The sequence below is a fragment of the Numenius arquata genome, chromosome 2, assembly GCF_964106895.1.
Source record: "Numenius arquata chromosome 2, bNumArq3.hap1.1, whole genome shotgun sequence".
Classification (NCBI taxonomy): domain Eukaryota; kingdom Metazoa; phylum Chordata; class Aves; order Charadriiformes; family Scolopacidae; genus Numenius; species Numenius arquata.
The window spans coordinates 71,642,196-71,655,303 of record NC_133577.1 but is presented as its reverse complement, the minus strand read 5'-3'; the positions used below and the strand labels follow the sequence as shown (position 1 = coordinate 71,655,303).

The 13,108-nt window shown below is 45.3% G+C and overlaps 1 protein-coding gene across 1 annotated transcript in view; it reads left to right on the top strand.

Moving 5' to 3' along the window:
* PAH (phenylalanine hydroxylase) overlaps nucleotides 1-13,108 on the top strand; it is a 38,715-nt gene that overhangs the window by 4,017 nt on the left and 21,590 nt on the right. Inside the window, exons 2-3 of the mRNA XM_074168048.1 lie at nucleotides 191-298; nucleotides 11,240-11,423. Of these exons, the coding sequence (XP_074024149.1) occupies nucleotides 191-298; nucleotides 11,240-11,423 (292 nt within the window). The remainder of the gene's footprint in view (nucleotides 1-190; nucleotides 299-11,239; nucleotides 11,424-13,108) is intronic.

Genomic DNA, 13,108 nt, shown 5'->3' with positions numbered 1-13,108 from the left:
CATCATAAATCGGAGCAGAGCCAGAGCTGCTCTACCTCTGGCAGCAGCAGTTGCCTTGATCCCACTTCAAGCAACTTTATACTCTCTTTACATTGCTGATGCTGTGCAAAAGGGAAACAGAACAAAGCAAAACTGACTCCTGGGGTGAATGTAAATCTCTTTTTTTTTTGTTTGTTTTCTTTTCTTTCAGGAATCTATGTACATTGAAGAGTCCTCAAATAAAAATGGTGTGATTTCTTTGATTTTCTCACTGAAAGAAGAAGTTGGGGCATTGGCTAAAGTTCTGCGCACATTTGAGGTAAATATTTTCCTTCAGGAGACCTGACCAGGTCTTTACACTTTCGCATTACAGCAACGTTTGCTTAGAGTATTTGTGGTCATGTTTGTGATTCCACTTCATTGCCATAATGGGGGAAAGCAGCATGCATTTTTTTTCGTGGGTTAAAATCCCTTAAAGTCTTGTAATAGAAGCAGCCTTTTTAAGTTAAAATTTGATTTCAAACTTTTAAATTAAAACCTCTACTTTTAACTGATATGAAGGTGGACAAAAAAATGCATTTTCTCCACTTAAGAAGGAAATATTCCACTGTAACTGCTTGAGTAAGAGGCAGAAGTGAATTGGACCATAACCTGACATTGACATCTGAGTATGTGTATGTGTATATGTATAGAAAGGCAAATATAACCTGCATGTGAGCCATGTGACTCATAATGCGCATGCTTCATGAAGTGTTTCTACTGGGGACAACTACTGTCCTCTTAGTCCTTGTCAACCTCAGATAATCTGATATAAACAAGCCCACCATCTCCCACCAGTGGTAATTCTGTAGAGGGGATAGAGGGTACCTACAACGCAGCATGAAAATGACAGCACTTTATTTACACCAAAGCAACTTGTACTGACCGATTTGGAAAGCTTTTGGGGAAATAGGGAGCCATTTACCTTTCAGGACATTGTGTGCCTATTTATTTTTTCAGAAATGTTTCCCAGATGTTGTGGATGCTGTTTAAAAAGCACGAAATCCTTGCAATTTAGGATAGTTGTGTCGCAATACACACAGCTGTGTACTCTGTGCTCCCAAGCAAATACACTGTTATGTTGGTTTTATGGACTTTTTTTTTTTTTTTTTTTTTTTTTTTTTTTTTTTTTAGAACATCATCATGTAATAGTTGTGCCTGAAAGCAGCTCTTTCTATAGTACACTGTAAAAAGTTGTGGCCTGCATACTTTCCATTTGTAAACTGAATTGACTAGGAAATGAAAGGTTTGTGTGGTATTAGTACGAATGAAAGATAATTATGAGTTATAGGACATATTTGATTCATTAAGATGAAGGGAAAATCATACCAATGACAGCAGAGCTAGTCTTAAATCTGTGAATTGTCCACTGTAATACAGTCCTGCAAAATGTCTGCATGTCGGTGGCGTGCATGTCTGTAAGTGAATTAAGGAGGCTGTTGACATTCTCTAGTTAAACACATTGCTGTCTGCTAGCCAAATTGCTGTCAGCTCTAAAGGAAAATCTGCAGGGGAGCTAGTTTAGGAAAGAGAAAAGTAGCCACTTCTTGGATGTGACTCTTCTTGCCCCAAAGCAGGTACCTAAACTAGACTGTCTGAGTCCTGTTTTTCTCCAGTGACCCTGATGGCAACTGAGGGGATGGGGCTCAGCTAAAGAAGACTGCAGTGGTGGCTGGCTGGTTTCCCATCCCAACAAAGCCAATTCTTTTTGTGCAAATTTGCAGTCTTCCCCAGCACCAAGGCCTGACAAGAAACCTGGCATAGCTGCTCTTATATCAGATTTGTGTGCTCTTGGCAATGCAGTAGGGAAATGGATGGGTGGCTGGAAGAGGGAGATTTGATGGTAGAAGCCTGACCTGCAGCTTCAGCTCCTCAGGGCTGTCATTAGTGAATTCATGAGTGTTGAGGTGTGTGAACCAGAGCAGCCCTTGGGCTGTTCTAACTCAGTACAAAGGACTTCGCTCCATGTACAGCTGTGTAAGACTCATGTGCATGCACAGCTGAGATACCTCCACCCTTTCCCACCTGGGCCATAACCATGGTGCCTCAGAGACACAGGCTTTGTGCTCAGTGACATCTGCAGCAGAGGCAGGGAAGATGGTGATATGCAGGTGAAGGGTGGGGACCAGAAGGAAGACCTTGAGAGGACTTTTTCCTCTTGTACCCCTTCCCGGCTTAATAAAATAAACTCTGAGATGCAGGCTAGCTACAGGAGTTAGTTCAGGCTCTCTGCTGGTGGGCTCCTCTGGGCAAGGAGAGCCCTTGCCTTGTCCCCAGGGGTTCTGTTGCCGGGTCGGCATTGGCCTGGGGAAACACAGTGGGTTTGTCTCAGAGGGGCAGCACAGGGAGGAGATGTGGGGATGGCTGCTCTGGCTGTTACTGCCTCACACAACCACATGAAGTAGGAAAAAGGAAAACATGAAAGCCAAAAAATATGATCGGTCTGTTCCCTGGAGCGAACCTGGCGCTGTAGCTGTCAACCCCCATGGAGGGACAGACCTTGTGTGGTCGCTGTTGCTGATGGCCATGCATGGCAGATTTGGAGCCCCTCTGATCCTTACTGAGGCTGTGGGCTGCCCAAGCTGCTGAAGTCTCTCTGGGGACTCATGCGTGAGAATGCAGGCAGAAAGCATAGCTCAACCCTTCTCACTCTTGGGAGTGATTAAAGGACAGTGCCTCCAGCACTGGCTTTGAGGATTTTGCCTCTTCTCTAGCCAATCTGCAAAACTACTTTGGTACACGAAGGGAGGAGGAGGGTTAAGAGAGCAGTAAATAGGAAAGTCTTGGAAACAAATCACCTTTCAAGACAGGGGAGAAAGCATGGAACAAGATCCAGACAGACAGACATCCAGACAGAGGATTGAGGGGATACTTAAAGAAAGGAGAGATCTTGTGGTGCCATTAGCAGCCAGGTTGCCTTTCTGTAAAGGTGTCTGTGTAGACCTGGGGAGGTCCATCCTCTCCATGGTTTAAGAGATGGAGAAAAAATTTCTGTTACTCTGGGAGGATTGTTCAGTCACTCTTGTGTCCCTGCCTGGCATGCAGGAGCAGGTCCTCACTCCCAGGTTCACATCCTGCCCATGTCCTACTTCTGTGCTGGGGTGAAACTTGCCCAGGCATTAGCCCTCACCGCAGCTTGATCTCCACGGAGAGCAAGAGCCCAAAGGGAAATGGGCTGTGCTTCAGTCTGGCCCTGCACCTGGTTTACAGGACTGCTGTAGGACTGCTGGCCTCATCCAGGACTGCTAGCTCATCAAGCACCATGGCTGCTCCACAGTCCAGATATATTCTGTACTCATCCAGGAGGAAAACCTCCCAGGGAAGGAAATAGTGTCCAAACACAGCTGAGATGAACTAGGTAAGCCCTCATTGTGGGCCAGGGTGGACCAAAGGCTGGGGAGCCTCATATCCAGGTAGGCGGAGGCACAGGGTCAGTGGCTACAGAGAGAGTGCTCATGGCACAGAATTACATCCTGTAACTGAGACACCAAGTTTAAGAGAATTTCAATGCATTTTGGAGAAATATTAATGTTTTTCCTACTCAAATGTCCCTCAGGGTTGCTCATGCAGTTGACAGCTGCATGGTCTCACGCTTGGTTTTTTTGCTCAAAGACCCAAACTCTTGTTCTCTGTTCACAGAGACTACAGTGTCTGTCTACAGTGACAACTGTTGGGTTTTTTTATGTAGCTTGAAGGCTTTTTTCTGAGGAATCTTCTCTATGTACTCAGCTCCTTATGTCTGCTGGCTTTATGTCCAAAATGTACTTGATTATATCCCCTTTTCTCTTATGTTTACTCTTGATTCATATTCTCTCCAATGCGTTTCAGTGTTGAGCTGATTCATAATGTCCTAGAAGAGCAAGCAGTCTGAATGGAAGAAGGGCTGGACCCTCAGAAGGGCAGGCACATATTTAAAGAAAGGCTATATGGCTTTTTAAGCTGAAAGCATTACTGTCTCTAACAGCAAACCCAGAGAATGTCCATGGAAGGGTTCATGGACTTTGGGTAGGAGGAGAGTCCTTTCCCAGTCTCACACACAAAAATAAGCAGCACTAAGAAAGACACCCCCCACCAAACGTGAGGCTTCAGCAGGCTCCTGAGATCTTCTGACCCTTGGGCCTTTCCCCACTCTGTTTTGCAAATTGTCACCTGGCTGCGTGAATCTGCTTCTCCTGGCCTGCTCTGTACTCGGGGTGCCCTGTGTCACTGTTGGCAGTACAGTCCCTGAAGTCCCTTCTCCACCTTCCGTGTGGAAAGGCAGTGTCCACAGGGCCAGACTTGCACTTTGATGTGCTGTAATGCAATAGCTGCTCAATCATGCCCAGCAATAATCAGATTGTTAAAACTGAATCCACTTTGCTTCTGCACTACCTGCTCTCTGTGTATATTGGGATGTGGTAAAGATTCACTTTCTGCTTATCAAACCCAATTATTTTGCACTTGAAAAGCCTATTTGTCCAAAATCTTTCTCTGTCCCAGTGTGCATACAGCTTCCTTATGGGTTCTGCTTGGGCAACACCTCTGCAAGTTTGAGGTTGGCCACATAAACCCACCAGCAGAGTCTTTACACCAACTTCATTTTAACAGGACCTGCTGCACCTAAGGCACTGCTTGGTGCAGCCATATGCTGTTTATTTGTCTCATGCTGTTACAGATGATAGCTAGGAAGTTAAACTTGAATAAATACCTTAGTCTGAAACAGAACTTCACACTTAAGTAAAATATCATGCTTAAAATCAGCAAGACAGAATAGTCACTGTGGAATTATGTTTCTTTTTTGATTCACTGGACACATCAAAAAGTTAGAGAGTATAAGTGCAGGTCAGGAAAAGACAGAAAAAGCAAAGCAGAGCGTTTTGGGTTAACCCAAGTATTACACTTGATGGGAATGTTTATTTTTCTATGTAGTGATAAAAGCCTATTGAAATTGAGATCACTTTTTTTAAACAACAGCAAAGTCCACTCTGAAAGAAAAACAGTGAAAAGAAAAAAAGTTGTCCCCCCCCCCAAGACTGGCATTTCCAGTTACACTCATCATTAAAAATATCAGAATTAAACACTTCCATGTGTAAAAAGGATTGCCCTCAGTTTTAAATGAATTTTTTCCACATGAATTTGTAGATACATTAATCTCCTGTGAAATTCTTTACAAGTAGTAGAAGACACGTCAGCTGTAGTATGTGGCAAACAGTGGGTTGGAATACATTACAAGCTTCCTCAACGCATTCTCAGAGAAGAGCCTTCCATTTTCTCTTCACTGACGTGATCTTCCCAAATACAGAGCAGGACTTCAGTACAAGGTCCAGCTGACAATGGTTTTACTTCCAGTGGGTAGGGTTCTAGCTCAAAAGCAGCCCCATTGATTTGCACTGAGCAGTACTCCTGCTCCCAGAGTAAGTTACTGCTCCGTTGGAGGGCTGGATGGCAGTAACGGGTTGTACTAAATGAGACCCTGCACTTTCATAATCAGCAAAGACGACTGTTCTATTTTTCTGTTCAGGAGCTTACTTTATTCAACAGAAAGTCCAAAGTGACTGTTATCTCTTTATCCCCTGAGTGTTTTGGGTTGTTTCCAAATCAGGACAAGTGAGCAGCTACCTTGGCCAGGGGGTGTGTTAGAGGTGTCTACGGTGACAGGCGAATGGGCCAGGCATGCCTCTGCCAAGAGACTCATTTTTTCATCACAGTCTGCATATGCACAGCTACAGTCATTTTATTACACCTTAACTCACTGCTCCAAATCTGTGTCCTCAGTCTGAGCTCTCCCCTTTCCAGGGGCAGGAGAGCAGGACTCCTTGATCTAGTAAACCTACATGAGTTTAAAGTGAGGACTGTCCTCTTGCTAGGTGCTTGTGCAGTGCCACATCCTGTCACATATGGTTTTTGGTTTGTCCTGCTCTATGTGTTCTGTGGCTAGATTGTGCTGAGTGTCTCATACTAAACTTTAGGGTTGGAGCAGAATTGTGGAGCGATGGACACTAGGGGCTGCTTTGGCACCGGCTGCCCTCTGGAGCTGTTTGCTGGCAGGGGCCAGTTCTAGGTCCCTTTTCCTCTGTGAGCTTGTCAGGGAGGTGGTTGAGTCCCCTTCCCTTGAGATATTCAAGGTGAAGCTCGACGAGGCCCTGGGCAACCTCGTCTAGTTGGGGGTGCCCCTGCTGACTGCGGGAAGGTTGGACTAGATGACCTTTGGAGGTCCCTTCCAGCGTGGATCAATCTATGAATCTATGTGAAGAATACCCTAGCAGATGTGAAGGAGAAGATGGGAAAGCACAGTTTTCAGCTGAGAAGCAGGCCTTTAGACAGTAAAGCTGAACCAGATGTCTGCCTTTGCCTTCACTTTGGAAAACCATGGCGAAAATATCGCTGTCACTTCCTATCTCCTCCGATCTCCTGTGAAAATTAGGCACCAAGTTTCTACTTGTGCTTCTGAAAGTGTCCTCTGTCAGGAAGCCCTGAACTAGCCTGTGGAAAGGGTTAAAAGAACATGTCTCTTTTTTTTTTTTTTTTTAATCAGGAAAGTGCAAGCAAATCCTTGTTTTGGGAGATTTTACACAAGTTCTCACTGAATGTTGATTAGCATCACTGTAGTACTGTTGATGGTTCTTCATCTGGTAACAATATGGGGTCTCCTGATGAAGCCAAACTGCTTAATGACAACAGTCATGAAAACAAGCTGCTGATGGATTTCACAGCTGTACTTAGTTTTAGCAATGGTGTACAGGAGCATTTAGTAATGCTTAAACAGAAGGACATATGAACACCATGGGAAGTACAATCCCAGAAAGTATCCATCCCCACTGAAAGCTTCACCTTGTAGCTATGAAAACACAACTTTTCTTCTTCAATGATCAGGCCACTAAACTCTCTGAGGGTGAGGCTCTTGGCAGTGGTAAATTCTCATGGCAGTGACCTCTGCAAGATTGCTGACATAGTGTAACACCAGGATGGCTTGATTCCGCCCATGTGTGGCAGCTGCAGCGCAGGAGATGCTCAGTTGAGATGACATAACTGGAATAACCTGGGAAGGGGGCTGCAGCTGCTTCATATCCTCTGAGAGGGAGCCAAGGCTGAGAACCAAGGCTGTGAGGTAAGGCAGGAAGGGAGATGGGTGATCTCCTCCTGCATTCACCATTTCCTCTGCTGTAAATTTATATCTGTATCTCTAACCTCTGTCATTCAAAAATCACGACTTAAACAAAATGGACTTAATTCTAACTTGATTTTTGAGCTCTGAGAACATGCCTTGAGACTTCTTTCTCTAATGAGGTGAGATAGAGATACGGTTAACTTGGATATTCCAATAATTAAAGCTGAGATCTTTCACCCTCAGGAGTGGAGGTTTTAAGAAAAAAAAAAAGCAAGAAATTTGCAGTGACCTCTGCTAACTTCAAGGGATCTGGCAATACCATACCCCTGTGATCTCCATTAGGTGTTACATCTAATGCTACCTTCAGTCCTTAAGGCAAATTATGTTCTGAATTGTTAATACTTGCTAAAAAGTATATTAGGAATGGTCTGCTTTGAAAGAAATGCGAGGTGAACAGCTACCCTCCTCTAACCAACAGAGAAGCACTCCAGCAGATACGTGGTCGTATGACCTCTATGCGGGTCATAAACCTGAGGAGAAGTAGGGAAGCACAAATCAGCTGCAAGCTCTTTGCAGCTGCAATGGATGATAGGGTGAATTCAGCAAAGGCACATCTAATCTCAAGCCACGAGCTCATCTGATTCCTACCAACTCTGAAATAGGAAAGCCAGAAGACATCAACGTTAATAGTTCAGGTGTGAATCCAGCCAAAAACATGTGACAGCCCTAATATTCAAAACCAGTCAGATTAGGAGTTAGGTTACATCACCAAAAAAATAGCTCAGAAATCGTGAAGTCCCATAAAATAAATACAGAATTTTTATTAGGTGTCTTGAGGGCATACATTATCAAGATCTCAAGCTCTACTAAAAAAAAACCCCACAGATTGAAAACTGCTCAAAATAAGCAAGTAAACCAAAAAATTGCCCCCATTCTCCTTTCTCGGGTAACCATTTGTCTCCAGAAGTTGGAGCTTTAAATAAAGCATCAACTACTATGGGAAACCTGATGCAATTGCAAGATTCAGATACAAAAAAAGTTTTGAACAATTTGAACCTATGAAGATTAAACACTAGATGGAGTAGTTGGACTAGAATGAAATTGAGATTTGTAAGGCAACTGAGTAACAGAGCCACTGTAAATATTTTGAAATCAGGGGCTTAGTAGCAAGGCACAGCATATGAGAGTATGTTTCTCCAGGAGCGCTAGTTGAGGCAGCTGGACATATGCTGCTGAATTCTTGCTTTGAAAACAGTCACCAGAAGGGTTCTCCCTTCAGCTTCTCTGCTGTGAGGTCCTGAAGCCTTGGCACAAAGAGATAACGGGTCAGCTCTGCACATTGCTGAGCTGCAGGCACCCCTCAAATAAAACAGGAAACCAGCTTCACACTCTTGTGGGAAGCTGTTTTGCTTATCTCAGGTGTAAGAAAGGAGGTGGCTCTCTCCATGAGTTCCTTCCTCCTTGTCGGGTGGTTTTTTTTTTTCCTTTCTTTTCCCCCCCCTCTTTTAAGTTGTGGCAATACTTCGGGATGCATTGATGCTCCTGCTGCCTTAAGCATGCCTTGTGGCCACCCTGCAGTTGTCTCCTCATTCCCAACCCCTTCATCACTCCCTCCATTTTGTGGGCACTGCTGTTTGTGCAGCTGCTCACTGAGCCAGGTTGGAGCACTGGTAAAGTGGAAACGTCACCTGGTCAAAAAACCAAAGGATATAGTTGAGGTACCTGTGTGATCTCCCAGACATCTCTGCTGTCTCCAGGGGAGGGATGCTGAGGCAGGGATGAAGACTTGTGGGTGGGGGAGGGAAGCAGGAGATAAGAGCCTCTGAAGAGAGGTCCATGTTATCACAGCCTCTGCAAGATGTAGAAGGCCCAGCTAGTGTCCAGGACCCTATTCCCCCATGAACCTACAGAGACGGAATACAACACCCCGACACATCAGTGCAAGGTGAAAGTAAAGCAGCACCTCAGCGTGCCTGAGCCAAGCCTTTGACAGGGGGAGGTGTCACACACACTCCTCACTTTTGTGAGTGGCTACTCAGAGCCCCCGAACAGACCCAGGCTCCGGCTGCCAGCCCCAAGTTGCCGCACTGCTCTCTGTGGTGTTGCTGCCACCAAGGGGCTGGAACACCCCCTGCGCCTGCTCCCCATCATCCCAGCCCTGAGTCATCTGAACTTCCAGCTCCGGGCTGCCCCACCTCCCCAGGCCTCGCCGAGCGGAGGGTACAATGTGCGGTCTGTTTGTGAAACGGGGGCTTTGGAGTCCTAAAACAAATTGTCCTCGGGGCCCAGGACAGTGGCGGCCATTCTCTCCCCTCTGACGGCCCCGCGAGGACAGCATCTCTCAAGAGCAGCAGTTGGCGAATGGGCTTTTGACCTTTTCAACTTATTGTATTGGTATCTAGCCAAACAATTTAAGTTCATCTGTAGCGTGCAACACTCAGGAAACAGAGGAATGACATGCATGCTGTTTCCTACCAAGTAATAAACTGCCTTTTGTGGTGGAGTGAATGAGGCCTTTGCCGCTGATGGCCAGATGCCCCCCTGCGCTGTGCAAGCACTGAGAGCAGCAAAGAAAACCGTAAAGGGCTTGAGAAGCTCAAACTAGAGGGAGTTAAGAAAAAAAAAGGCTTCCCTCTTTCTTCCCTGTAGGTTGCAGGTAGATCCTCTCAGTGTTTCTTCATGGATGAAATGCTGACCCCACTGCAGCAGGGGGTTTGACAGACACCGGTAGGGCCATCGTTTCAACCTGTGTAGTTTGGGGTCTTCTTAAGCCTGAAAGCAGCAAAACAAAAGCTTCTCCAGGGCTGAGCGCTGTGTGTCAGCTCCTCTGGCTCTTCTGTGGTTGATCTTAAGGCCCAAATTTCCTCCAGGGGTTTGTCTGTTCCTCCCAGGGACAGACCTCTGTGTGCTGCAGCATGGCTACAGTACGAGCCTGAGAGGAAGCTCAGGTGGTAATGTCAGCACCGACTGAAATCTGTTTAAAAGGTTCTTTTGAAAAAAAGAAAAAAAGAGTAATATTCTTTGTATTCAAATTACAGTGCTCAGGAAAACATTTTAGTTCAGATAAACTGAGGTAGATTTTCCTAGACTTCTGTTTAAATGACTGGAAAAATAATACTTTTAGCTACTTGTTGCTTTACACATTGAGATGGTGGCATGTCTGAAGTCAGGTACCCACTGGCCATAGTCATCAAGACTATAGTTGCTAATGATCCCTTTCTTCAGAGTTAGGAGGCACTGCTGCTGCTCGGCAAAGATATTTGGTGAGATGGAATTTGAATTTCTGTGCTAAAGAAAAGACTCTTTTGCTGTGAGAGTGATCAGACTCTGGAGCAGTTGCCCAGAGAGGTTGTGCATTCTCCATCTGTGGAGTTACTTAAAACTCGACAGGACCCTGACTGAGCAGTCTGTTGGACTAGACGATCTTCAGAGGCCCCGTCCAACCTCAGCAACTCTACAATTCTGTGATTTAGTGATTCTGTGATTTAAAACACACATGTTTTTATTTGCACAAACCTAGGTTGCCTTTTTGGTGCAGATCCATGTTTCCCATTGGATCTCTGCCCAACACCTGCTCACAGCCGTGGAAACTGTGCAAGTGGCTTTGCAGGTGATTGTACAGTGGCTTGGCAGAAGCTTATCTCACAGGGTGCCCAGCTGCTTGCTTCTCCAACCTCCTTTCAAGATGCTCACTAATACAGCATTCACTTTCTCATGAGAGGGTTCTCTACAGGTGGAACGCTTACTTCCTGTGTTGATCCTGGGGAAATGTTCTTGTCCACACAGACAAGCTCCCATTATGTACTTGCGGTGCTGGAGTCATCATTTACAATACAAAACCTGTTTACAACTTGCATCCTGCTTCTACCTTTTGCAGAGGTTTATGTAGTGCACAGTCTTTATGTTGGCGTTCTGCGCAAGAATGAATCCCGGATCCTTCTCATTCTCCCTTTTTGTTTCTGTCCCTGTTGTGAAAGCCCTCAGTTCAGTGGCCACCAAAGGCAAGTTTCTACTTTTGGATTGTTATTTGGATCGTATAGGATGGGTTGTTGATTGTCACGGGCATTTTAGCTAGTCTTTATGTCATATTTCTTCCCCCAAACCCTGTGGGACCAAAATCTCTCTTTCTTATAGGAAAAAGGTATAAACCTGACCCACATTGAGTCACGACCTTCCCGTCTCAACAAAGATGAGTATGAATTCTTTATTAACTTGGAAGGCAAGAATGTCCCAGCGTTGGACAAGATCATCAAGTCCTTGAGAAATGATATTGGAGCAACAGTCCATGAGCTTTCACGAACAAAGAAGAAGGACACTGGTAAGGATACACTGACAAGAATAACATTGACAAGGAATATTTACGTCACACATTTAAATGACTTCTTTTTCCTGTAGCAAAGGAGTTCCTCTTGGATCTGTATGGCTGCATTTCCCTCCCTCTGCCTATTTCGCCTGTTTTGTAAGGTTTTTCATTTGGAGATTTTCTCTCGGTGTAAACTGCCATGCTTCACCTTTTGCCATGTTTATGACTAGGTCTCCTAGGAACTGGTGGTATGGTGTTGTCATTTGTCTGGCTGGTTGGCAGCACTCACAGTCTCTTAAAGACAGCCTTGTTGTGGTAGCTTGTTACACTACCTGCAGAAGTTAAGAGGGATCAAAGGATGATTGGAGTTACAGGCTAAGGGCTCAACTTCTAAATCCCTAAGCAATGGTGCAGGAAGTTGTAGGTATATCTATTTTCTGCTCCCAGTCTCTTCCCTATTTTAAAAAAGGCAGTATTTATATACACAGCTTTTGGCAAGTCATGCAGGGTGACAACTTTTGGTCTTGATACACACCTGTAACATGAAGGAATAACAGGAGTGCAAGTGGGACCCATACTACCATATTTAATGCAGATAGCTTAGCTTATCAAGCCCAATGACATGTCCCCTGAGTCTCTGACTATTTTCCTGTAGCTTTTGGACCACTGAGCACTGAAAGCCACTGCAGGTCTTGTACACTTTTAGCCTTTTCCTCTGCCCATATGAGAACTTAGAAAAAGAGAGACAAGAAGGATTGCCATGTGAGATGCACTTTGCCATCTTCCATAGTGAGTCCATTCAGAGTCAGTCCATAGAGACCCAGCACTGGCAGGTATGTGCCTTACAATTGTGATAGGGCATCTTAAAAATGCAAAATTTTAAATCGGAAGATGAGAAGGAATGTTCTGCAAGGGGTTACATGGTCTGTCCTCTGGCAAAAGGCAGGACCAGCTAAATCACCATCTGCCTTGAGCAGCGAAGATCTCCTGGCCTCCACAGCTCTGCGCTGTGGGGCTACCCTGCTCTGACCAGCCTCGCTGCATTGAGAGCTGATGACTTCTCCTGCTCCCTGCCTTGGACATTGGGAACAGAAGATACTCTTACTCTTTAGACCAGCCTTTTCAGTCTCTGGTGACAATATCCTGGCCAACCTCAGCTCTCCCTTTTCAGACACCCAGTTTCTGGGCTCATGGCCTGTCTTATTGCTCTTCTCTGGATTATCTCCAGTACACTAGGTAAAACCTAGATGTACCTATGGGCTATAAGGACTCTATTGCTCTATTTCTATTTATTTAACCAGTTATTGATCATTTGCTGTTTATTCAATGGATCCTTCACACAAAGCCCAGCTGCCTTAAAAATTCTTCTTATTCAGGTAGGAACTGATGGTAAAGGGCGGCATAACAAAACAAAAAGTGACAGTGAAATGTTATTGCAGTGCTTTTGCCCTTGCAAAATATCTCTGGGACTTCACAGATCGCTCTGGCACAGACCTTGTGGTGTAGCAGAGGCGACAAGAGCTTAGTCCTGTGCAAGGCCTGGTATGGAGTGGTGGCATCCTCATGGGGCAGAGGGAGGAATTGTCTTCCTGCATTTCTTGGGGCTGGCATGCCCCTTTGAACACCTGGATTTACGTTCCAATTTTGGTCTTGTGGACCCTGCCTGCTGGCTGCTGCAACCCCATCCTTGTGGGTCCCTT